Source organism: Balaenoptera musculus, chromosome 16 (genome assembly GCF_009873245.2).
Source record: "Balaenoptera musculus isolate JJ_BM4_2016_0621 chromosome 16, mBalMus1.pri.v3, whole genome shotgun sequence".
In the NCBI taxonomy this organism is placed as follows: domain Eukaryota; kingdom Metazoa; phylum Chordata; class Mammalia; order Artiodactyla; family Balaenopteridae; genus Balaenoptera; species Balaenoptera musculus.
This window is the reverse complement of record NC_045800.1, coordinates 79952855-79979027: the sequence shown is the minus strand read 5'-3', so window position 1 is coordinate 79979027 and position 26173 is coordinate 79952855. Positions and strand designations below refer to the sequence as shown.

At 43.9% G+C, this 26173-nt stretch overlaps 2 protein-coding genes across 7 annotated transcripts in view; one reads left to right on the top strand and one right to left on the bottom strand.

Moving 5' to 3' along the window:
* The window catches only part of TBCE (tubulin folding cofactor E), a 109864-nt gene extending 89664 nt beyond the window's left edge, over window positions 1-20200 (top strand). The window contains exons 5-18 of one of the 4 annotated variants that reach the window (XM_036827929.1): window positions 1372-1460; window positions 6154-6253; window positions 7447-7549; window positions 8933-9009; window positions 10314-10409; window positions 10953-11017; window positions 11111-11175; window positions 11552-11701; window positions 12248-12401; window positions 13532-13600; window positions 14151-14210; window positions 16602-16693; window positions 16866-16981; window positions 17475-20200. In XM_036827929.1, the coding sequence (XP_036683824.1) occupies window positions 1372-1460; window positions 6154-6253; window positions 7447-7549; window positions 8933-9009; window positions 10314-10409; window positions 10953-11017; window positions 11111-11175; window positions 11552-11701; window positions 12248-12401; window positions 13532-13600; window positions 14151-14210; window positions 16602-16693; window positions 16866-16958 (1213 nt within the window). In that variant the 3' untranslated portion in view covers window positions 16959-16981; window positions 17475-20200. Of the gene's footprint in view, window positions 1-1313; window positions 1461-6153; window positions 6254-7446; window positions 7550-8932; window positions 9010-10313; window positions 10410-10952; window positions 11018-11110; window positions 11176-11551; window positions 11702-12247; window positions 12402-13531; window positions 13601-14150; window positions 14211-16601; window positions 16694-16865; window positions 17435-17474 lie in introns of those variants that run through there. The other 3 variants (XM_036827931.1, XM_036827930.1, XM_036827928.1) reach the window with 3 other exon arrangements.
* B3GALNT2 (beta-1,3-N-acetylgalactosaminyltransferase 2) overlaps window positions 16542-26173 on the bottom strand; it is a 51897-nt gene continuing 42265 nt past the window's right edge. Inside the window, exons 8-13 of one of the 3 annotated variants that reach the window (XM_036827933.1) lie at window positions 24059-24242; window positions 21532-21657; window positions 20783-20942; window positions 20072-20128; window positions 18659-18800; window positions 16542-16677 (exon numbers count right to left, since the gene is read on the bottom strand). In XM_036827933.1, coding sequence (XP_036683828.1) covers window positions 18663-18800; window positions 20072-20128; window positions 20783-20942; window positions 21532-21657; window positions 24059-24242 — 665 coding nt within the window. In that variant the 3' untranslated portion in view covers window positions 16542-16677; window positions 18659-18662. The other 2 variants (XM_036827934.1, XM_036827935.1) reach the window with 2 other exon arrangements.

Sequence of the window (26173 nt, the reverse complement as noted above, 5' to 3'; positions counted from 1 at the left end):
CAAAAATAAATAAATAAATTTTAAAAAATTATCATAGCATTTTAAAATTGTAAAATATACATAATGCGAAATTTACCATCTTAACCATTTTTAAGTGTATAGTTCATCAGCGTTCGGTACATTCCCACTGTTGTGCAACCGTCATCACCTTCCATCTTCAGAACCTTTCCATCTTCCCAAACTGAAACCCTGTAACCCTTCAGGAAGAGCTGCGCATCTCCCCACCCAGCCCCTGGCAACCACCATTCTACTTCTGTCTCTGTGAAGTCGATGCCCACTTAGGTACCTCACATAAATGCAGGCATACAGTGTTTGTCCTTTTGTGGCTGGCCTAGTTCACTCGGCATAATGTCCTCCAGGTTCACCAATGTTGCAGCATGTGTCAGAATTTCTTTCCTTTTCAAGGCTGAATAATATTCCATTGTATGGATTGAGCACACTTTATTCATCGGTCAGTGGACACTTGGTTTGCTCACATATGACGGTTGTGAGTGACACTGCCGTGGATGTGGGTGTGTAGATGTGGACTCGGAGGCTCACGGATGTTAACTCTCCCCAGGCCAGAGGAGCTGTGGGATCGGGGTTGGAACCCAGGCAGTCTGGCTCCAGGCCCTGTGTTCTGTAACACATGGGCTCTTTTAATGAACAGAACAACACAGCTTCTCTACACTGAGAAAGTGGCTTCTGAGAGTATCTAAAAAAGCTGAAGACACGCACTCATGCTCTCTAGGCTGTATCCCTAGAGAGACTTTCCCACATGAGTGCAAAAACTATACAGGGGTGTGTCCTTCAGCACTGTTGGGGCTAATCTACCTGTCCCAGGGGAGGAAATAAATTACCTGTGGTCTCTCCGTATAGTAACAAACTACAAGGTGTGAAGGTGCGTGCTCTGGAGCACGTGTCCACATAGCTACATCTTACTGCTGAATAACGTACTATTGAGGGGAAAAGTCAGTTGCAGGAGGATATACGCAGTACACTACCATTTATGTCAAATTTCATAATATACAAAAATACTGTAATTGTTTAGGGACATGGAAATATGTAGTAAAGCTATTAAGAAATGCTTAAGATTAAGTCAACGTCGAATGCAGTGCCCTGGTTCCCTACGTGGAACAGAGGAGGAGGAGGGGCGGGGGTGATGGAAAGGGACTCAGAGGGCTTCACTTATGTGTGTCATGTTTGTAACACTTTATTTCTTTTTCTTTTTTTTTTAAAGTAATGCTTTATTTCTTAAGTTGGGTGGTGGCTACTGGAATTTGTTATTTCTGGTGCCTTTTTATATGTCTGAAATGCTTTTCAATTTTTTAAAGGGCCGATGGATAGCGTATGTGTTTATGCATACATGTGAACTATGTGTTTTTCATGCAGTCAGCTGAGCAAGTTGCAGGAAGTTTCTTTGAGGAACTGCGCAGTAAATGGTCCTGGTGACAAAGGAGGAATTGCCAAAGCTTGTCCTAGTATCCTTCCCAATGAGAACTCGTCACTGGGGTCTGACTGGCTTTGACACTTGAGCCAGACACCCTGGTTGCCTACCCAGTGTCCGTTCTCCTAACAGGGACTTGGTCTCACCTGGGGTTGTCTCCGCCCAGGTAAACTGTTACCTTCCTAGACCCTTTGCTTTCAGGTGAGGCAGTGTGACTCGCCCCGACCAGGGAGATGTCACATGAGAGTTTCTGGTTGGGGCTCCTTCAAGGGGGGACAGACGTGGCTGGATCTGCTTCTGTCCATTGCCCTCCGCCCTCCCCTGCCTTGAGCGCAGACAGAACGCGCAGGGCTCAGCAGCCAACCTGTGGGAAGAACACCATCCAGGGCGGACTGGGAGGGAAGGATGAGAGGGGCCGGCATCCTGGATGGTACCCGGGCCACTGCGCCAGCCCCAACTGCCTTCCTGTGAGGGAGGAAGATAAACTCTTTCCTTTATTAAGGTTCCTGTTCATGCAGCTGGATGCAGTTTTGTTATAATACCTCAAAACAGGCTTTTCTGAAGTTTGTCATCTCTTATCTCTATCTTCTCTTGTGAGTGTGTTTTTTTGGCCCTGTATTACTCTTATTCCCACAACTAAAAATACAGGAGGTAAGTTTTAAAAAATTCCCAATAAACTTGCTCCATTTTGTAGTCTGGTGGAACACAATTCAAGTGCTGCTTGGATCTGTGTCTCCTGGGCTGCAGTCCAAACAAACCCCAAATAAACGCATTTTTTTGGCCTTAAAAAAAAAACCCCAGTGGCGAATGAAATAGACTTTCTCTGACTTTAAAAGGTCTTCTCCCAATTCCTTAAGTCTGCCTAGTCTGTACATAATAGTTTATGCAAAAGGTAGCAGCTTACAGTCAGGTTTCTTGACTGAAGAGATGGCAGATGAGAGTAGCTTGCTTTAGCAAAATGTTTCTAACCACCCTGGCGGTGCCTGCTTTGTGGTGACAGGAAAGGTCGTTCCCTCTGCAGGTTAGGCATCCGGGTCAGGGCATTTCGGGGTGTGGAATGGAGCTTGTAAGGAGCAGAGAGCCACAGAGATGCCCAGCGCATTCTGTAATCTGCCTGGCCTCCTCCTAAGTGGTTTTGGAAGACTGGGAATCGGGCGGTTCAAGGCTCATCTTCAACACAGAAAAGATCTGGTCCGCAGAGGGGTTTGGGCGTGTGAATTGTTTGGTTGATTGGAGTTGTCAGCAGTGTGCTGGGGAATCAGCATCTCGTTTGTTTATACCCGCTCTCTCTGCTGGGGAAGAATGTCCCCCAAGGCGTGAGGCAATGAGGTTTGGTGAGATAACCAAGTCTCCGCCGATATCTGCAGACTCAGTGATGAGTGCCTTGCACTTGCTGATTGAATTCTTGCCCGAAGTTGAAGGATTGCCTGGTGTGTTTAATCCAGTCACCGTTTTTAAGCTGATTCCTCTCTGAGGTCATTCGCTCAGCTGGGGCTGAAAGCAGTGGGAGTGTGTCAGGTTGGAGAGCTCCGCTGGGGAAGAGATGCCTCCCCAGGTGGCTCTGAACGTGGGGAAGATCCTCTGCCCACAGGAGCAAGAGCACCAGGAACTCCCTGGGCTGTGCGCGTGTGTGTGTGTGTGTGTGTGTGCGTGCACACACGTGTGGGGACGACATTCACGACTGTTGGCCTGTCTGGAGTTGGTATCAGAATGCAGGTGGTCCCTGTGCTCTGTACAGACTAGCAGAAATATGTATAATTCTGGCTACACAATGGAAAGCATGAGTGAGTGGAGAATGAGTGGCCTCGAACCCTTTCCCACCAACTTAATGGCCCAGAGTTAGCAGAGGTGGTGGAAACAAAGGGCGGCTGGAGTTGGACCGCCAGCCCTGAGACGGCCCGGCTCAGCCATCGCACGAGGGCCCGCGGCTAGGGTGGAGCGGCCGTGGGACACGGGGCGGCACAAGGGGCCGCGCTGCGGGGACCGGAGGGAACGCCCACGTCGGGGTCAAGCCCCTCTGCTCCTGCGGCGGCTCTGAGACCCTCAGAGGGAGCTTTCGGCCAGGTGGCTGCCGAGGATGCTCTGTCCAGCTGGTGTCTAGCAGCTTCTCCTTCTGTTTGATTCGGCACCTTTAGGAGGTAGTTGTTCTGCTAGGGGAAAAAAGCCCAGCTTTTCTTTGCTGTTTCCGCCACTGAGCTTCACTCTGCCGGCAGCGAGACCCGGAGCTTGGACGCGTCGTGCTGCTCTGTGTCTCATCTGTAGGGCATAAGAATCTTGCCCCCAGGGTTTTGGGCGTTACTTCCAAGTCCCTGCTGCGCCCCAGGTTCTTCTAGAGTCTCCTTAGGTCGGGAGCCGGCAAGCTGTTCCCTGAAGAGCTGAAGAGTAAACAGCTTAGGCCTGCCACCCACCAGCAAACTGGAGGAGGTTGTGTGGATGCTTACAGGACCGCCTAAAACACAAGCATTTAAAGCCGTCAGAACGGTCCTTAGCTGTCTGGCCCCAGTTCACCCACAGCCAGCGGGAGCCGGCACAGGGTCTGGCTTGCCGGTGCCGGCCGGGTTGGGTTCATCCCCTTCTGTGCATCTCCACTGCCTTCTTTTCCCTCTTCCTGCCACCTCACGGAGCTTCCTAACTGGTACCTGCCTGAAAGGCTTTCCTCTTCAAACAACCCTGTCGATTGACGCCACTGTTTTTATTAAAAGCTACTTTCTCCGTGTTTTATGTGTAAAGACGCCCTGTGGCATAGTGGGCTGTAAGAAAATGGGCTTTGGATCGAGGCTGATTTGGGTTTAAATTCACACCTGTCTGTACCAGGCGGCACGGTCACTGACTGCTCTGCGCCTCCGTTCTTTCCTTCCGTGATAAAGGAGAATGCCTCCGGCACCCAGTGGACCACGCGGGATGCAGGTGGTTGTTGTTCTTTGATCCTGGTTCTCTTTCCTTCATCGGCCTGTCCTCCTCAGTCTCTCTTGCAGAGGTCGCTGCGCCCCAGGCTCAGACCCCTGACCCTTGGCCTCTCTGTTTACACTTGCTCCTGAGGAGACGTGTGCAGCCTGCAGATGCCGGGCTCCTGCACTTCGGCCTCTAGCCCAGACCCGTCCCCTCTCAGACCTGTCTGCCCGCTGTGTACCTGATACCTCTGTTTGGGTGTCTCGTGGTCATCACGAATTGAACACGCCGGGACGTTAAGTCCCCTGAAACCTGCTCATCTGTAGTCTTTCCTGTCTCGGTAAAGGGCAGCTCCAGTGGCACTGGCCAAAAACCTTGGAGTTAATGTAACTCTTCCTTTTTTCTCACCTCTCTCATCTGAATCCAGCGGCAAGTCCCAGCAGCTCCGCTTTCCTGTTAGGACACCAAACCCGACATCCCCATCCCCTCTAGCGCCCCAGTCTGGTCTGAGCCGGATTGCTCAGGAACCGGCCACCTCCTCTTTCTGCTCCGTCTTCGTTTCCCTGCAGTCTGTTCCTTAGCACAGCAGCAGAGTGACCTTTTAAAGGCCTAAATCCGCTCACACCAGTAGCTCCCCTTTCAGGCAGAGACTAACAAAGGTCCTGCGAGGCCCTTTGTGATCTGGCCTGGCCCCCGAGGCCTCGGGCACCTCCCTTCCAGACCGCCACCCCCTCTGCCCGGGCACACGGGAGCTTGCCGTCCCGGCCGTAGGCCAAACCTGTTCCGACCTCTGGGCCTTTGCTTATGTCATCCCTTCTGCCCTGATGCTCTTCTCCAGGATGGCATTCCCTCATTTCCTTTAGTTCTCTGCTCACATATCACCTTATAGAGAAGGTGGTCTTCCGTGAGCAACGTGTATAGATTCCTCACACATCCCCTTTGCTGCAGGCCCGGCGCTGGTACTCGGATATGTGTCTGTATCTGGCACACCAGAGATGCACGTGCTTACTGATCGACGTGTTCACTGCTAGACACCTGGCCCCCAATCGTTATTTGCAGAATCGAGGAATGAGCTGAACTGCTTCTCTACGTATCAGAGTAGCATGTAAGATTCTCCTTGAGCTGGTCCAGTCCTGCTCCAGGCTTCTTTCTGCCTCTTGCCCAGGGGTTTGGCCTCTTGATGGCACTGCCACCACTCCCCCTGGCATCAGGTGCCTTTCTCTTTCTGTTCTACTGGTTTACCCCCTCTGGATTCCTGTACCAGGGACGGTGGGTGTCACACTCACTCCGTCCAATCCACAGGAGACCCTCTGAATTGCAGGCCATTCTTAGCACTTTTGAACATGTGTCCAAGCTAACCCTGTTGGCCCCCGGAGGTGCCTCTCCTTACTCGGGGATTCCTGCAGCACAGAGCTCAGCGGTGCCCTCCAGGAGGAGATGCATGTGCTTGGTGTGGGGCTGCAGGGGCTCCTCAGTGCCAAGGGCAAGGCCCATGGGTGCACCTGAGGTGCTTGATGATCACAATTGCCATCACTGTTGGTTTTTCTCTTTTTGTCAGATAATGCTAGAATGGTTTAGCGTTGACATTTGGTTCTCACTCATTTGATTGTCTGTGTCTGTCTCAAGCTTGCAGCATGTGACAATGAACTTTTTAGTTTCTGGATGAACAGCTGGATGATTAAAATGGGTAAAAGTAATATGTGCTCATGAAAAAATTTCAAGCAGAATAGAAGGTCTAAAGTGAAAAGGGAACAATCCCATGTTCCAGAATTGAGGTAATTAATATCCTGTCTTTTATGAATCTTTCCATATTACTGTTTCTTAACATGTGCATTTAGATCTTAGAAGCATAGATTTGTCAAAAAACCTGTTGTCATCATGGGATGAAGTCGTAGATATTGCTGACCAGCTCAAGCACCTGGAAGTCCTTAATCTCAGGTATGAACGTACGGTTGCCTAACTGTCAGCCTCTCTGTGGGAGTGACGTGGGGAGGACGGCTTAGTTGAATTTATCTAAGTTTAGCTTATTCCTTAATAGTCTTTGATGATTCTAGTTTTTCAAATGGTCACCTGAGGTGATTCATTAATAGGTAACGTGTTTTACTTTTGATGTGGGCAGCGCGGCGGGGTGGCTTACTATATTGAGCTGGAAGGTCTTCATGTTTCTTATAGGCCTGACCATAGAAGATGGCCCACCTGGGGACTTTGATATTTAAGTGGGGAGAAGGAGATGTGATTAAAGGTGTTTGTACATTCTCAACCTTCCAGCACTTAATTGCTTTAGGAATGAGTCATTTCATTGGGGTGCTGCTTAATTCAGTTCTGATAAGGAATTTTCACTGAGCTCTGTATTTTACTAATGTCACAATTTTCCAGGCCTTCTTGAGTATCTGATTAGTTTTAATCTCAGAACCTAACTTTCCAAGGGCTCGGCCAGGCTCCCCCTTTCACACCTGAGCCAACTTTACACGTACAGGTGAGTTGTCCCTGGCTCAGGCAGGTTCGGTGGAGGAGATGGACAGGCCTAAATTAGTTGTCCTTCCAAATAGAGCAAAGAGTGTACTCTGACCCATGGCGTCACCTTTTCTGGAAATTAGGGCTTTAATAGTATCTTCATTCACAATGACTGTCAAGATGGGATACCTTCTGAGAAAGAAAAAGATATGGGGTACCTTCTGAGATTAGGATCTTGAGAGAGAACTTTAGGGCAGTAATTTATTTCATCCATCCCGTTAGCAGGCTCTGTTTAGAAGCAGAATTCTAGCCCACAACCTAGTACGTCAGTAAGACTCTTGAGAGCGGGACTGAATTTTACAGTGTCCAGAGCCGCAGCTTGTGAAGCCAGAAGCTGACCTCACAAATCAATGCCTGAGCCTTGTGTTTCAGGAAATCTCCAGCCTCACCGCGGCCCTAACCCCATAAACACATCTCTGCATGTCAGATACCAAGTTGTATCTTGTAACTATTAAAAATTAGACAGTCTTGACTCACTTTGTGTTTAGTACAATCGCATTTTAAGGTTGAAACAAACCAGACTCCTCATATCAAATCCCAAACTGTTGCTTTCAGTGACTGTCTCAGTTGGGCCTCCTCTATCGCCATAAGCTCATCGTGTCTCTTCTTCTACACAGTGAAAACAAACTAAAATTTCCCTCCAGTTCACCATCTCCAACTGGAACATTTTCTGCACTGAAGGTTTTAGTCCTTAACCGGATAGGAATTACATGGACGGAGGTAAACATATTTCTTTGGTTTGTTACCCAGTAATAAGCAGTTTTAAATTCTTGATTTAATGGGGGATTGAAGCCCAACGGTGGCTTCATTTTAATCATCCTATTATCCAGATAATAGGGTTCTTTAAACGGCCTTACAGAAGGAGTTACAAAATCCTCATAGTTAGAATTTGGTATCTCAGAATCCATCCTGTTTCTCTTGGTGCCTCTGATGAGTTCTGGTGTCTCCTGAGCAGTGGCTCTCCTGATGGTCTGCACCAAGTACATGCTGCGCTTTGAAAAGCCTTAGAGTTAGCTCTGGATTGAGCTTTTAGCTGCCTGAGTTTCCCCATGAGTGTTCTCAGGGCCGAGGCCGAGCCTCAGAAAGGTTCTCACACCCTTTTCTTGTTTGCAGTTCGGCTCCTAGAAGCCACTGTTCGTGTACACAGCTGGGTTTGAGAGTGGACTCGTGGGTCCTGGGCCCTGCAGCCTTTGGAACTTAGATCTGGTACTACTCAGTTCTGTCAGAGGTTAACTGACTTCACACACCCAGAACACTCCACTTTCAAACCAAGTGCAGATAAGTACATCCCAGCAAAGCTGTTCATCTGTGAAGTGCCACCTGGGCACCTCCCCAAGAGATAAGTGGCCTTTCACTTGGGCCGTCCGTGGCTGCAGCTGCCCGACTTCCTTCCTAGGGCTCCTTCCTTGAGAGCTGCTCCCTCCAGAACAGGAAGGAAGGGCACGGAGAGACTCTGGAGGTGGAGATGGCAGTGAAGGTCCAGTGAGAAAATGTAGAAATAGTTGTTGAGAAAGTTTGTCCTATTAGTACATTCTTTATAAACCCAGATTGGCATTGAGAAGTAAGGAAAGGCGTTTCACATGTTTCCTTCCGTTGGTTAAACAAACTGTATCCACTAATGAGAACGTGCTAGGTCACCATCTCCAGTTCCACTTTGTACAGGTCAGGATATGCCTGAATGATGGGCTGATACCTATCCTGGTTGGTTCCAGGTGCCCGAAGTGTGTGCTCCCGTGTCATTAAAGCGTGGCCCTTTAACACCGTAATTTTATCAGCCGTCCACTGGCACTCCCGGCCTGAGATAGAGTCTGTAACAAAATGTCCAAAGGCATTTCTTTCTTTCCTTTTTAATTTTACCTTGTTTCATTTTATGTTTTGGCCGCCCCACGCGGCATGCGGGATCTTAGTTCCCTGAATAGGGATCCAGCCTGTTCCCCCGGCACTGTAAGCGTGGAGTCTTAACCACTGGACCGCCAGGGAAGTCCCAAAGGCACTTATTTCTACAACAGTAGCTGAACTGCATCCGTGTGGAGGTTCTAGTGATAAGCACGTGGGGAAAATGACCAGCGAGGCCGCCTCACCCTGACTTGACTTTCCCCCCAGGTGCTCCGCTGTGCCTCCAGGTGTCCTGTCCTTGAGAAACTGTACCTTGAGTCCAACAGTATCGTCATTTCAGAAAGGTAACCAGGGTTTTACATCAATGCATCGGTCACCATTTAGTCATTCTTTTTTTTTTTTTTTTTTAATTCAAAAGCATTTTTATGTATTATAGTTTTTCCAAACTTCAAGGGTAAAGAGATATAATCATTCTCTCTCTGACAAGTAGCTGCATATCATTTAGTCACTCTGAATAAATAAATGATCTCAATTATACCTAACGTTAAGTTTTAGGAGGATTTGCAAATAAGAATTAGAGAAATGCTTATTATTCATTGCCTTCACAAATTAGAATGTCAACTCAGACTTCACTAAGAGGTTCTAACTGAGGAAACCCCATCACAGTGAAAGCCTTGAATTAAATATTTTTGAAGCCATGAATTGTATTAGTTTTACATAAATGTATTTAACTTCTGTTTCTAAGTGGAAGTTCTGTAGGATATGCTCTAAGGATTAAATAATGGATTTTAAATTAGCATTATCTTTTTAAGGTCACTGTACGAAAGTACAGCCCTCCATATCCCTAGGTTCTGCATCCACAGATCCAACCAACCACAGATGGAAAATATTTGGGGAAAAAAAATTCCAGAAAGTTCCTAAAAGCAAAGCTTGAATTTGCCGGGCACTGGAACTGTTTACATTGTATTAGGTGTACCCTACAGATGATTTAAAATATATGGAGGATGTGTGTAGGTTATATGCAAATACTGTGTCACTTTATGTAAGGGACTTGAGCATCCTCAGGTTTTGGTGTCCATGGGGGTCCTGGAACTAATCCCCCATGGATTCTGAGGGATGACTGTGTGTAAAAAGCGTGTTGTCTTAAGTAGATTAAATATGTTGCCTAATCTTCCTCTTGTGTTGGTATCATTAGTATGTAAAACAAACTTAAACATGGACAAATTCACAGCAAATTCTCAAAGGATTCAAATTAATGAAAATTTACTGTTGAGAATGATTTTATTTATTATACAGGCACATGTAGTTTTTTAAAAATTAAACTTTTAATTTTGAGGTAATTTTAGATTCACGTGCAGTTATAAGAAACAGTACCCAGAGATCACATGTACCCATCACCCAGTTTCCCCATTGGTAACATCTTGCAAAGCTACGGTCAGTATCACAACTAGGACACTGGTCCAGTCGAGAGACAGAACATTCCCATTACCACTAGGATCTCTTACAGTGCCCTTTTATACTCATATCATATACTTGCCTCCCACCCCCTGACCTCTCCTTAACACCAGATGCAGGTATTTTAAGGCTGTATCTTTGAAAACAATTAAGAAATTAAATTTATGTTGAAAAAATTTTATCTTCCATACAGGCCGACTGATGTTCTACAGACGGTCAAGTTGTTAGACCTTTCTTCTAATCAATTAATTGATGAAAACCAGCTGTTTCTAATAGCATATCTGCCCAGGTAACCCGCTCTTAAAATGCCTATTACAATAGTTCTTAGTAAATTTTTAGTGAAAGGATCCTATGCTATATATACTTTCTCAGTGGAAATATGATAATGATGATGGAATTCCCAAATTGAGTAATTCCCTTTGGGAAATTTTTATTTGAATTCATTTAGAGAATTGACTTGTGAACCACATACAGTGTAGTCTATGTCTGTACTAGATCATTGAAGAATGAATAATTTGGCCCTGGTGCTGATACCAAAGTCTTCATTCATTGAACTTTGGGAAGTAAGACTGTGTCTCTTTGCTCTCTGACACCCATTTAGCACCTAGCACAGCAGGAGGCCCAGGAATTGTTTGATGACGGCAGGATCATCAGAATGTAGCACAGAGAGTCCACTTTGCATGCCCTAGATTGGACTTTAAGGTTTCTAAGCATTTCTCATGGGATCAAAACCTAGGGTGTAGGAAAAAATTTACAAATCTAGTCTGGTTGATATAGCCCATAGCATTTTATATTGTTCTATGTAATCAAATTTAACATTTTTACATTTCAGATTAGAACAGCTAATCCTTTCTGACATTGGACTTTCTTCTATACATTTTCCAGACGCTGGAATTGGTATATGAGATTATTCAGTAACCCCTCCCCCGGCTCCCCCATACTTCAGCTTTGTTTCCCTTCTACTGTGTAACTTAATTCTCCTTCTTCTAGGGTGCAAAACATCAATGTTTCCTTCCTTGCAATACCTTGTACTAAATGACAATCGGATATCACAGGTAAGAGCTTCTTCAGAATGTATGTACTTACATTATTACTTATTTCCATTCTCATGATGCGGTTTGTAGGTTCCTGCTATTAAAGAATATTTTAAATTGAAAGAGAAATGCTTCCTTGGAGTGAAACTCCTCACACAAACCCAAAACTATTAAGAAAGAAATTAGATTAATTCGCACTTAACCAGCCCGTCTGTCGTCAGTTTACACGGCACAGTTGTAAAATGTGTGGTCTTCCTCGTGGGTGCTCGCTGCTTGGTGAAATTCCGTGCCTCCAGTGGAACTGGGGACTTTTGCTCTTCTGCTGCTCGTCCAAATAATCTGAAAAATTAGCCTGAAACATGTTTATTTTCATATGTTTACTTTTGCTGGGTTTCAGTGGTCATTTTTCAATGAGCTGGATAAGTTACAGAGTCTGCATACGCTGTCCTGCGCCAGAAACCCCCTGACTGAAAGCAAAGACGCACAGACCACACGGCAGTTCGTCATCGCCAGGATCGGTCAGCTGAGGACCCTGAACAAGTGTGCGGTGAGTACTGGTGTCCTGACGAGGTGTTTCTTAAACTAGAAACCAAACGGTCCAGTGTAAAGAGAAGTTACAGTGGAAGATCGTAAAGGGTATCAGATGTCGTTTCCTCCAAATGGTATTATTTCCTCTCAATGGCAGTTTTTTCCAGCTCGTTGGGAGGTGGTGTTACACTCAGATGCCTGCAGGGAAAACCGCTGCTTAGCTGCCCTGGCAGGCCCAGTTTTTGTCATTTGAGGCAGAGGAGGAATACTGGGTACTCTCTCAGTAAGTCAGCTCCTCCAGGCCGAGGACCTCATGTTGTGACCTTGGGCCCCAGGCATTGTCCAGATACTCCCATGAAGAAAAGGATAAAACTGAAATCCACTTTTCTTTTTGAAGAAACTCCTGGATTCTGTTAACGTTAAAAAGGAAAGGTAGAAATATATTGTCTTGTTCCTTTCAGTTTTATTATTCTCTACGGGTAGGCGGTGGAGAAAGGACAGGGTGTAAGACACACTCGTTAGAAAAGTGCTTTAATAGACCTGCTTTTATTTCACATCCATATAGATTCAACGAGAGGAAAGGCGTGGGGCTGAGCTTGATTACCGAAAAGCATTCGGAAACGAATGGAAAAAGGCTGGTGGACATCAAGATCCAGACAAAAACAGACCAAACGAGGAATTTCTTGCAGCCCATCCTAGATACCAGTCACTCTGCCTCAGTACGTACTGTGCACCAGGGCCCTCACGGGGCTCGGAGGGGGGACTGTCCACTAGGACACAGTTTCCTTTGGGTGTCAGAGGAGGTCCTCAGTGTTGGAGCTTTTCTCCACTGGGGCTTTTTTATACTCATCTAAATGGACAGTAGGGGCTCCAGCAGATAGTTGGGAGCAGATAATTAATTAAAGAGTTGTCTTTAGAGAAGATAAATCTGCAGCATCTCTTAGCAGGAGGAGGGGAAAGCAGCTCTTAAGCAGAAGTTCTTCTCATCTTAGCATTTACTCAATGAACTTTCGATTTCAGGAGGTGGGTCCCACTTCCTACTTTAGGAAGGGCAGGAAGGCCTCCAGGTCATCTCATTCCCTGGCTATACCCTAGGGAATTTTTTAAATGAAGAGCATTTAATGTGGAACCTAGGCGTTGGTATTTTTTAAGCTCCCCAGGTAATTTTAATGTTCATGAGAGCTGAGTGTAGTTGTTTTCCTGAGTGCTCTGTTCGGAGGGCCCACCAGTCGTGGCCCCTGGTGTGCAAGGTGCTTCCTGACCTCCAGCCCGGCTCCTTGGACACTGAAGCTCTGACTTCAGGACTCTTTGTCCCTGCTGTACTTTCTATTTTGTTTTGATTTCATTATTATTCCAAATTTCACTCTTATGCGATTTTCTTTTTTATATATTTAATAATGTGAGAAGCTCGCTGCATAAACACTTCAGGCTGGAACATTATCTTTAAGGAAGAGAAGCTTCCCGTGGGAACTGCTTTCAGATGACTCCATTAGCTGGCCCGATTTCCTGGCCACTTGAGGTGACTTCTGAATCACTCGGGGGCAGGGCAGGGAAGGCTCTAAAGCAGCCCTGCAGGTATGGCTCACTATCTCCGCACTAAGAATGTAGAATACAAAGCAGACGTGAGGGTTCCAGGCTTGGCAGCCGTTGCTGTCTGTCCATCCCTCCAAAAAATACACTAAACCGGTAACCAAGTAAAAGGAAGCAGATCCCAGGTTCGCATCCAGCTGCTGCTGGGTTCATCCTGGGAAAGGAAAAGGCTAGGTTGACACTTAACCTGTACATTTTTTTTTCCCTTACGGTGGCCTTTTGGTTTATCATTCATCCTTTTTCATTTCTCCTTAAACAGAATATGGTGCACCTGAAGATGGGGAACTCAAAGTGCAACAACCATTTTTGCTCAAAAACCAGCTACTAAGTAAGAACCCCACATTCAAAGACCGCTTATTTGTATTCGAGTCCTTAGATGCTGAAATAGATAGTGATGACCTAATAGGGATTGTTTCTTTTAAGTAAGTACCTAGAGGAGTAGTTCAATTTTTAAAGAAATGATGACTCTCAAACATATCTAAATTCTGATTTTGAACATGTTAGCAGTTCCCATTCTTTAAACTCATTTAACAGTGTTGCACATGTGGGAAGTATTTGAGTAGTGAACTGAATTGTGATTTGGAAATTCGTGGCTTTTCTTACACTTGAAAACCTAGATAAACCGTTAGGAAAGAAGTACTAAGGAGAAACGGGAAAGCCGTAGAATGTTGGTCCAGCTCTTTTTTGTTGTTGTTAGTAATTCAGTGAAGTATTAATAGAAGGAATTTTAAACATCAATAAGCATCCTATTCCTTTAGTGGGATTTGAGCCAAGTTGTATGAAGAGCTGCATCCTTTGGCCATGGCTGGTAATGTGCATGTGATGTAAATCCTTCCTACAGCAGGGCTCAGTTCGTCTCTTTCCTTTTTTCTTTCAAGCACTGAAGATAAAACATCCTAATCAACTTGATCAGAAAGTCATAGAGAAACGACTGCCAGGTAAGAATGAGTCTCTCTCTCTCTCCTCTGCTTATGCTTCTGAATCGCTGGCCCTCAACACGAGGTGGCTGGAAGTAAAACATTTCATTCATTTCTGAAGTTGTGGGCTTTTACGTTCTAAGATGCTAACACCATGCTAATAACATCACTCCCCCCTGAAAGTTCAAGTCTCGCATAACTTTCAGCTCATCTAGAGAACAGCTTTGTTGTGGTTGCCTCTTCAGCCAGAGGCAGTAGCATGGGAGCGCTCGCCCTTCGGGGCCTCCCCCAGGCCCTCTGCTGGTTAGTTCTCACACTGCTGCCCCGGGGGCTTTCCTAGGCCAGAGATGTTCTGGCACTGGGCTTTGGTACTTTCTATTCCTTACCAGTCAGAAGCCCCCTGCAGAGACAGCTCTTGGACGCTGTTTTAATGGACACACTTGAAATGGTTTTCTTTGAAAAAAACTACTTCAGAACTTTAAACCTTGATGCAATTGGAACTGATTTTGTTTTATTTGGAAAATACTTTTATGTCAACAAATTAGATCAATATAACTTACCTTAAACTGTCACTCAAAAGAAAAATTACAGTCTGAATCTCAAGATTAAACTTGATTCACAGTTAAATACTAAAATATAAACAGCTAAATTTAGCACAGTGAGGATTTGAAGAAGGAATAAAATATCTATTACCGTAAATGATTCTAGTGAAATAATACCCTTCTGTTTCCCTGTCAGTGCAGTGAATTCACATTGACTTTTTAATTCATTTTTATCAAATAAAACAAGCTTATCATGGTATTGCTTATGGAAGGCTTTGGTTGTGCCCAAAGAAGTACCTTTATGATCCAGAAACATCATCTAGCATCAGTGTACCAGTATTGCTCCATTTTTACTTACTAGAAATCCAGCTTCTATGCCTGTGACCATGTAATGTTGTTGCTACTGTTACATAATGATGAATTAAAATGAGTGGTCCCCGCTTCATTATTCTGTTTTCAGACTTAACTGCTGTCAGTAAGGGCATGCATGGGGACAGACGAGTGGGAGAGGACCAGGACTTTTTGTTAAAAGTAGTTAGCTTTGGACGTGTTTGCATTTTTCCTTCTCTTACGTGAAATCAACTTGTGGGAACGTGCTCAAGAATGTTCTCGCTAGGGCTGTGTTAAGTTTCCTTTTCTGGGCTTCCCCTGGGAAGGCGCAGAGCCCCCTGGGTCAGGGACTGTGGAGAGCGCCGTCCCGGGCTGAGGGCTGGTGGCTCCTCCCCCACCTCCCACGGTGTTCACGGTCTGAGTTTCATTCGTCTTCAGCTGGAACTAGCAGAGATAAGAATAATCCAGAGAAATTATATGTCATAATTATGCTTCAAGCTATTCCAAATCTGAGTCCTATATTCTCTGAACTCAGCAGTCAGTTAAGCCAGCACTAACCACCCTCTGCACAAGGAAAGCCAGTCCACCTAAATCTTTTGAAAGGACAAGATTATCTATCAATCATATATTCACAAATAAAAGAGCAAATTATGTTAATCGACACTGTAGTCTATTTAGTGTCTATATTCAATATATAAACAAGAAAAGGGCCAGTTTTTATTCTAAAATAAAGATAACATTTATTATCACAAGTTGCATAAAAACAGCTTTTACAAAAATTATTTTTGATAGAAAAATATTTGTTTGAATACATGTGATCGTTGTAGGAACACCACACTATTGCTGTACCTCCAGCTAAAGCTTCAAAGAAACTGTATTGCTCATAATCAGACATCCAGTATTTACCACACCCATCTTTGGAGAGAAGTTCATAGTGTTTTCTGAACAAACATTCCCATGCCTGGTGGTCCCCTGTATGTGTATCGCATTACACACATAAACCACAATGATTACAGACTGGGAGCGCCGGAAGGGGGCTTGTGGATCATTAGTCTACACCTCACTTTACAGAGGAGGAAACTAAAGCCAGAGAGACTGAGACGCGTCCTCATGGCGCCCGAGCCCCACGCCAGCGTTCTCTCAGTAACTCGTAAGTAAGTAAGTAATCACAAAGGTTTAAAAAGTTAATAATTTCACTCACGTTTATTCTTCTGTGCTGAGAATATGATTTCTGGTTTATTCAGGTTAAGGAGGAAATATTAAACACCGCTGAAATGGTATGAAAACTCATCATCAAAGGGCACTTAGGTCAAACATCGGCTCCGTTTCCCCCAGCCTCCCAAACGACCCCCTAAGTGGTGACACTGTGATCTGGTGGCCCACGTGGTGGGTGAGCCGTTCCCTGATCATTTACCTGGGTACATTGACAGTATGAAATGACAGTGACAGCTGTCATTACAGTTGTGGTCTTGTCACGTGAGCTCATTTTACAGGTAACTGTCCTTTGAGAGAACTTGATGGTTTTTCTTTTCCTTGATAGAATCCATGACAATTCAAAAGGTGAAAGGCTTGCTGTCACGTCTTCTCAAAGTTCCTGTGTCAGAACTTCTGTTGTCCTACGAAAGTCCCAAAGTAAGTTGCCCAGCAAAACACAAAGTCAAGTTGAGTTCCCCACAGTATGACTTGCTACTAAGCTATGTCTCTACGTAACATGGTCTGATTCTAAATGGAAACCATACATCTTTGTTGGGGGAGGTTTCGTCACATCTGTCTTAATCACCCGCACTCCTTTGTCTAATTTTAGATGCCGGGCAGAGAGATTGAACTAGAAAATGATCAACAGTCATTACAGTTTTATTCTGTGGAAAATGGAGACTATCTATTAGTGCGATGGTAACAGCCAACTAATAAAATTCAGAGGTTAGACCGTTTATCGTGACTGGGGTTCACTGGAAATAAATGACTTATTGGGCCAATTTGGTCCAAACAAAATGAGGTTTTACAAGTTGCCCTAAGTGTAAAACAGCTGTATTTTTCATAGGGAAGAGACCGTTTCCAGGCTTGTATATAACAGCCCTAATAAAGGCTTTGCACCTATTAACGATTTTCAGAATTTATTTCATAGTTCATGACTGTATTTCATTATGAGAAGATTTAGATACTAAATAGAACCTCGCTAGTCTAAGAAAATCTGAACACAGTTAATGTCTTCATAAGACCAGTTTTAATGGAATCCGCTATTGACACTACTGGTTTAAAAGGTTACTAAAATGATTTGGTTGGTCATTTTGGGAAATGTCCCTTAAACTGAAGGAAGCACATCCTCTATGTAGCACAAATGCTATGATTTCTCTTCTCAGTTGCACTGTTTTTTGAGTACTTACAAAAATTAATTACATGCTTTTCCCTACAGTTATACCTAAACTGAGACGACATTCTTCTACAGAAGCTTACTAGTGCTGACTGAAATTCAGTTACATGAGGTAAACATTAGGCAATGAAAGGAAGAAAAGCAAGATGCTTTCAATGCCAAGGATTTAGAACTATCCTTCCCTATGGCATTAAAACCCTGAGACATGTTTGATTTTACTTATATTCACAGAATTTTAGCACTTTAAAGAAAATAGGAGTACTAAGCTGTGATCTTCAGGATTTACGTTAAATGGCAAAAGGAAACTTGGGTGGAATTAGTCCACTTAATAAATGAACTTAAAGGGCTTCCCTGGTGGCGCAGTGGTTGAGAATCTGCCTGCCAATGCAGGGGACACGGGTTCGAGCCCTGGTCTGGGAAGATCCCACGTGCCGCAGAGCAACTAGGCCCGTGAGCCACAACTACTGAGCCTGTGCGTCTGGAGCCTGTGCTCTGCGACAAGAGAGGCCGCGATAGTGAGAGGCCCGCGCACCGCGATGAAGAGTGGCCCCCACTTGCCACAACTGGAGAAAGCCCTCGCACAGAAACGAAGACCCAACACAGCCATAAATAAATAAATAAATAAATGAACTTAAAAACCAAGGTCCAAAACTCAGCGTTACATTGGTTCCTTTTCAAGTTGCCCACTTCATTGAGAGATCCACAAAATCTGACATGATTTCAAGAAACCCCCGACTTTGGTATCAGTGACCACTGCTCATACGTGATCACAGATCACACAGCATTTCTGTGAGTTCTTTTTGGCCCTTAATTATCCTTACGCTATCCAGAGCTATTCTGCAATCTAGGTTGAAATTCAAACTTGTTCTTACTACTCAAGATTTCTGAACTAGGCCAAGTTTTAACCAAAAATGATAGGTAATAAATTACTAACAGAAATGATGCACTAGGACTTGGAAATATTTTTTTCTTTTATTAACAATTTGGTATTTTTCAAATCATCTTCCAATATATAAGTAATTTTTTTCTTACACTACAGTATCTGTTGATTTTTAAAAAGGAAATTTTGTGCAAATGTTAAGAAATACCACATTGGTGACCTGTGAAAGTGCCAGCCAAGAACTATCCTGAAAGACCATATAATCTGCGGCCAAACCTTGGGCTTTCCTCAGACTTCCGCTCAGATCATCATTCACCCACCCTGACCTTTAACACTGCAAACTGACCTCATCATCCTCTTGCTTCACACCGACAAGGATCACCGCACAACTCCTTCAGTTTCCACAGCTGTGTTAGTTCTTGCGGAGAATACTGAGGGGAAGACAGCATTCCTGTTTCACAGGTCTTCTCACACAGCCACAGGCTGTCCTGTTGAAAAATGAAACAAAAGCTGATTTGGGAGCCCTGACACCCTGCTGGAAGACAGCTGAAAGCGTGCATACAGGAGCTTCCAGATCCCAGTGAGGCTGAAGTTATTTCAAAGACAAGTGCATGTGTGAACCCACTCAGTTTGTGGGGGACAGGAAAAGCACACACCGGTGACCCTGAGGCTGTGGAATAAAGAAACAGTGCAGTGTGTGCATTAAGAGGAGTTTGCAAAGGGTGTTCTATGAAGAGAGGGTGTGGAAACCACAAATGCAGAGTTCCGTATTTGCTACTGGAGAAGAGGTGGCCAAATAGCATTATGAACAACAGCAAGTACTGAGGGAATGGTTACAATATTCAGGGGACAATACCAAGTGCTTTATAAATATTATCCAATTTAATTCTCACAATAACCCTGTGAGGTAGGAATTATTTCCTTTTTACAAATGAGAAACTAAGAGTGAAGAAACTTGCTCAAGGTCACGGTGAAGTTCATGCTGGTAGGCTGAGTAGGAAGGATCGAAATGGAGTCTTGTCAGACTCAGAGTTGGAGTTTTCACCCACCAGCCTACTTCCCAGCTCCGTGGACTGGCTTCTGTTTCCAGCAAATATAGCAGAATACAGATCCCATTCAATTTGAGAACATAAAAAGGAGGGATATAATAAAAAATGTCTTTTTAAAGGATGGCTGAACTGGTGGCAAAGGAGAGGAAACTGGAGAGTAGAAGGGCCTGGAGTCAGCGTGTGCCTCGTACAGGCCTCGCCTGGGGACAGGAGACTGACCACTCCTTCCTACAGAGCCCTGTGCCCCTGGGGGCCGAGAGCCTCCAGGGGTATTAAAGGAAACAGAGGAGGCCTGTGTGTCTCCGCCCTGACCCTGGACGGGTGGGATGGAGGGAGTCTCCCCTGAGCATCTGGAACCATAGCCCGCACTTGGGTGGGCCTGCAGCTGGACTCACGTTCTGTGGAGCCACCTCACTGCCAGAACCTGAAGTCAGCTGATCCTTTTAAGTTTTAAAGCTGCAAAGAATTTCTGATCAAATGTATAAAAACTTAATTCATTGTGAGTAGGAGAACTTCCATTCAAAACACTTCCTTTTGGTTTAGACTCAGAAAAATATTGTATGAGATCGAGGCAGATTATTGTGAATTAGATCAAGAGCACAGTGACGATGCCAGAAGACCTTCCATTCACTGTTCTGCCCAAGGTTTGACAGAGAAACCTCGCTGAACCCCTCAGAACCCCGGGGCCAGCCCCACTCAGGCTTGCTTACCTGGTATCTTTTAGGTCCTATAGCTGCCATCCAAATGCCCATGCTTACATCTTCACCCTGCACAGGCCCCGTGAAGTTTAAATGTAAACATTTAAATGCTTTTCATCTATAAAGACAATGCCACACCCATTCCCGTAAGTAAGCTTTCTACTTCTTTGTTTTGTGATTATTCTAATATGCAGTGCTGAGGATGTATTGTAACACTGATACACAAAGTAAAAGCTACCTGCCATTAACATGAAACACACACACCACACTGAAGTCTGACTATACACACTAAGTAAGCAGCCAGCCCCTCTTCTCGTGGACCCTAAACTTCCAGCACTAACGGTAGGAAAGATGCACTGGATCTAAGAACCAGGCAGAGTTTTATTTATTTATTTGCTATCTCGCAATCAGCAAAAAAGCAAGCTTAGTCTTAAGCTTGCTTAGTCTTCCTTCTTATGAATATAAATCTTTACATTCCTTTAGGGACTATACCTTTAAATATAGGCTGAAAACATAACAGAAGGCTCAAAGATTTAGGAATAGAACTTAGAGCCAAGATTTGAGGGATAGGAGTACATCCCTAACCTTTGAGGGCTGACTCCTGTCTAGAATGAATAACATGCCTCTCCCCAAGATCAGCTGGCTGTGCTTTTAATGATGGAATACTGAGTGGGATAAAGCTTGTTTGGTGAGTGTACTCTTAGGTCAGAAATCCTTAATTACCTGGTAGGTCTTTAATCTCCCCGAGTTGCCAGCCAGCCAGTGGACGATGTCCCTGGTGATGACATACCCTGAGCCGCACGCGAAGGCGGGATAAGCAGGACTGGGGTACTCCAGCTCCTGCCACTTCCCGGTTCGGTCAACGGCCCAATTCAATCTGAAACTGACATGCAACATGAGTCGGCTTCTTTGTGTTGCTCTGACACATAGCCTACCACTAGTTAAGCTTGAGTCCTTAATTATCACTACAAAGGAATAAGCTGTAGAAGGAAAGAAGAATGAGAGATTATTGTTTTCGTCTAAGGACAGGAATTATTTATCTAGTGGTGTTTTATATAAAAGACTGATATGTTAAATTCTCTCCAAGTTGTATTTGTGGAGTTTAAATAAATGAAAAATAAATCACCAATCCCTACTGCATTCCTAAAGACAGAAAATGGTTTCAGAAATGTGTCACAAATTTATTCTAATGTACAGCAGCTTCTAATTTGAGTAGCACTTAATATGTAGGGCATGAGGATAAAAGCCACATCATTTTCCCTCCATTACATTAGTCTGAGGTTTTCCATTTAAGAGAGTTTTTTCCCCTTTAATTGTAGATTAATAAAATATAGTGACCCAGGGGCCTAAGAGGGAAATTTCCTATCTCAACCACATTTTTCTTACGATAAATGACTTTTATATTTCATTCTAAATTAACATTTGCTCAGTACATGAAATGAACGCCAATGGCTTAACAATGTTTAACTTACTTTCCCCACCAAAAATTAGGCCCATCCAGATTCTTAAGGGCGATTCTATTAAATACAGCTTCCAAGTCTATGTAACAGTCGTCATCCGTCTTTAGCAACAGATCAAAGCTGGTTGTTTCCACAGTCCTGTTGGCGAAAGGGGGGGGGGGATATGAAAGTCAGGGCGTCCATACGAGGAAACAAAGCAACACCAATGTGGTGACACTGCTGACATCATCTTAATGAAAACTGGCCCTGTCCTATCTGTATGCTTGTCCAGCTTTTATCCATCCAATACTGGGAGCATCTGCTCTAACAGAACATTGCTGCTGCCAGCTACAATCCTCACTTAATATTAACAAACGGGTGTAACAGAGAGGTGCCACGCCAATTTTAAAAGGTATAAGAATACAATGAAAAAAAGATCTGGCTTAAGTAGAATATATAATCAAACAAGTGCTTCTCAGGCCTTGCCCAGGTCAGGCCAGCATGCCTATTAAGCACCTGAACCTTGCCCCTTGCGTTCTTAATGAGAGGGCCACGCAGATGAGGGGACAGATGCCATAACTGGCCTCTCAAACAGAACACTGTCATACAACAGAATGTGTTCCATGCTGCTATTGATAGTACACTCAGGTATTTTACAGTGTTTAAAATGCTGAGTTATAACACTGAAATACATTTTCCCTTGGAAACGATTTCCAGTAATTCAGCTATTACAGATGACCTTCTGGAAGGCACAAGAGGGTGATTTCATTTATCTAGACATTAAAAAATATATAATGGCAACTAGAGACAAAATTGACTCTTTGATTTCACACTGCCAATCCCTGTACCTCTTTTACCCAGAGCTTGCGAGGGAACCAGTCAGAAGACAGAAATTTGAATTAAAGAAATCTGGAGAAAGTTTCATTAGGCCACAAAATGGTGAATTTAACAATGGGTCCACAACAAAAAGCATAACCCTACGTTTCTAAAGTTCATTTCTAGTTAATAGCATAGGCCATACATAATATTTGCTAATTAGAAATAAACTTTTATGATAAAGGACACCGAGGTCACTGATGGATCACCTGAATAAAGATGAATGAAAAATAAAGATGTCATTTACGATGTGGAGGGTAGATGGGGGGATGGGCTACTGGGAAGCGGGCCCAGACGTACAGCCTGTCAGGTCACTGCAGTGTTCCAGGTGCACATGATGGCCCAGAACAGACAGTGGCAGAGAGACTACGGAGAGAGGCCAAGATCACAGAGATACGCAAGTAGTAGAAGAGACAAAACTTAAACTGAAGGTAGTAATTAGACCAAATTGAACTTCCACAACTGGGAGTCAGCTCCCTTATAGAAAGCCCTAGAACTCGGCAGTCCTGACCTCCCACTGCCTGGACCCCCATTCCCACTCCACCTCTTTACACCCTCGCCCTTGCCTTGGCCGACCCATAACAGGAACCCCACTGGTGACCTTGAGCTAAAAGAAGGTTCTTTCTCTTACTACAGCTGTCAAACTTAATCCTGGTATTCTAGGCATACCCACATTTCCAGCTCACATTTATATCTGCCCTCTACCCACAAGATGACTCCAGAATTACACTGACTTGCCCCAGCTATGAAACTACCGCCCATAAGCTAAACTGTCTACCCCTCAGGACCAGGGAACTATATCCATAAAGGATTGATGATTTCCCATTCTGCTCAGGGCAAAACAGAGAAGAAGGGACAGACTTGGGGGCTCACCGAGCAACAAGTTCCCTGATAAAGTTTTAAAAAAGAAAAGACAAAGACGTGAATATACTTTATGGGTTTGGTCTAGACAGAAAGAGAGAGAAGGTTTCAGTTCTACAGTCAGGGTAGACAGTATCACGGGGCTCACAGCAAGTTATGGGACCCTAGAGTAACAATAATATTAACAACTACATGTATTCAATTAAGAAGAGTCACTGTTATAGTATATTATTATTGGTGGTGTTATTATAATAAAAGTAGGAGTTACAACCAAGATCCAAGAAATACTGGAGGGTCTGGGAAGTTAACAATATGGTAGACTATAAGGGTTGCTGAATTTCATCTTATTAAAGCTTCTGGAATTAGGGCAGGTAGTTTTTAAATGGATTGGAGGAGAGAAAGGAAATACAATGTGGATGTTCAGCTGAATGGAATTCAGATCAGTAACCTGGGTGTAAATGGGGGATATAGGTGGGTGGGTATGAAAATGCCTGAAGATAGGCCATTTTCAAACTCACTGATTTTCACCTAATGTTGGCTCAAGACAGCTATGTAAGTAGGCATGACTCAGAGTGAATCAACTTTTGCCTTGTTTGTTTTTGATACATTAATAGCGTTCACATTATGGATCAGCTCATCGAAATAATAAAGCAGCAGCATTTTAGAAGATCAGTCCTCACAAAGAACCAGGGTACAACAGATCACGTCCCAGGTGCACAGTGCTCTTAGGTTTGTTTTTTTAAAAATCTCAGTGGTTTGATGTCGATAAATTGTTTCTACATCAAAAGAAAAATAATACCTACCCAACATTTTTAAAACCTACCATTTATAGAAGTTCAATAATTTTGCAGGAACATTTCGGTAAGTGTCAACAACATCCACAAACACAATATCATCATAGAGGCTGCTTTCCTCCTTCAGTAAGGCATCCTCCTCGTGCAGATTGCTTATATGATCAAGAAGTCTTCGAGGGCGAGAATGAAGATTTTTTAAGAGAGCATCACCTTCTAAGAAGGAAAAGAGAGCTGAAGAAAAAGGCTATTGCAAACTTAAGACCCAGAACTTGTAACATTATTGCATTAACCCTCCTCCCAAGGTAACCTAACAGAACACAGTTGTTAGGAACTCTGAGGTAGGGAAATGGGAACTCCCACACATTGCTGGTGGAGAATAAAGGGATACACTCACTGCGGGGAGCAATTCAGCAATACCTAGTTAGGCTGAAGCTGTGCGGACTGTTTGACTCGCTAAGTCCACTTGTATGCATCCCCAGAGACATTATTTTACACATTCACAAGGGTATTTATGGCAGCATTGTTTGTGACTGAAAAAATTGAACCAGGCTCAATACCCACCAAGAGGAGAATGGTTAAACTGTGGTATATTCACATAATGGAATACAGCAGTTAAAAAAATTAACCTGCATAGCAGCACTATTTACAATAGCCAAGACGTGCAAACGACCTAAATGTCCATCAACAGATGAATGGATAAAGAAGATGTGGTGTGTGTGTACACACACACACACACACAGGAATATTAGCCATAAAAAAGAATGAAATGCCATTTGCAGCAACATGGAACTAGAGATGATCATATTAAGTAAATCAGAGAAAGGCAAATACCATATGATGTATCACTTATATGTGGAATCTAAAATATGACACAAATGAACTCATCTACAGAACAGAAACAGATTCACAGACACAGAGAACAAACAGACTTGTGGTTGCCAGGGCTGGGGGGTGGGGAGGGATGGATTGGGAGTTTGGGATTAGCAGATGCGAACTATTATCTATAGGATGGATAAACAACAAGGCCCTACTGTACAGCACAGAGAACTATATTCAATATCCTGTGATGAACCATAATGGAAAGGAATGGGAAAAAGAATGTGTGTGTGTGTGTGTATATATGTATATATATATAAAACTGAATTGGTTTGCTGTACAGTAGAAACTAACAACATTGTAAATCAACTATACTTCAATAAAATAAATTTAAAAAAAAATTAACCTGATCTTGGATGTTAAGAGGAATGGCACTAAAAAATAATGCTGAGTGAGAAAAAGTATCTTGCCAACTGATATATACAATGTGATACCACAGGTATAAATTATAAAATACTTTAATCAAAACTGTATGTTATTAAAAGTTGTATACACATGCATGTAGTAGAAAGTAGAAAAATAAGAATGGGAAGCGTACACATGAGTTTCAGGACAGTGGTCTCCTGTCCAAGGGGAAGGGAGAGGAACAGGGGGTAGGAAGTACTGGGAGGGAAGGGGCTTCAACTGTATCTGTAACGCCTTATTTCTCTGAAAACAAAGAAAGGAAGCAAATATGACAAAATGCAAACATCTGTTAATTCTGAGCAACAAGTACATGGGTGTTTCTTATAGCACTCTATTTTTGGCTTATTTATGATATTTTATAATAAAACTTATGACCAATGTGCTTAGAAGACATTTTAATTACCACCTCACAAGCTCATGGATCGTTTGTCACATCTGTGCAGGGACTGTCCTCAAATATGGCAGCAATCCTATCACTAGCGCAGGATTTTCTCAGCTGTCTCAAATTAGAAAATTTCTGAAAACTACGCGAGTGAGTGGCTGAGGGGTGGGGGAGAGAAACTGAGATGTAACCCAGCCGTCCGCTCTCCGTGACTGAACAGCAAGACTGGGTGTGAGGGCCGAGGGCCTGTGTCTGATTTCTACCTCTGCCCCTGTCGGTGAGGCACTGGACGAGTCACGCGTTTCTGGGCCTCAGCATTCTCATCTGTAAAAGGAGGAGTTGGACTAAGTCTCTGGTTCTCAGGAATGCCTACTGAAATACAGATTCCTAGGCCCCAAGCCTAAAGATCCAGCGGGTCTGGGGGTAGAGCCCAGGAATCTGTATTTCTAACCTGTGACTTCCTGTAACTTTGATGCAGGTG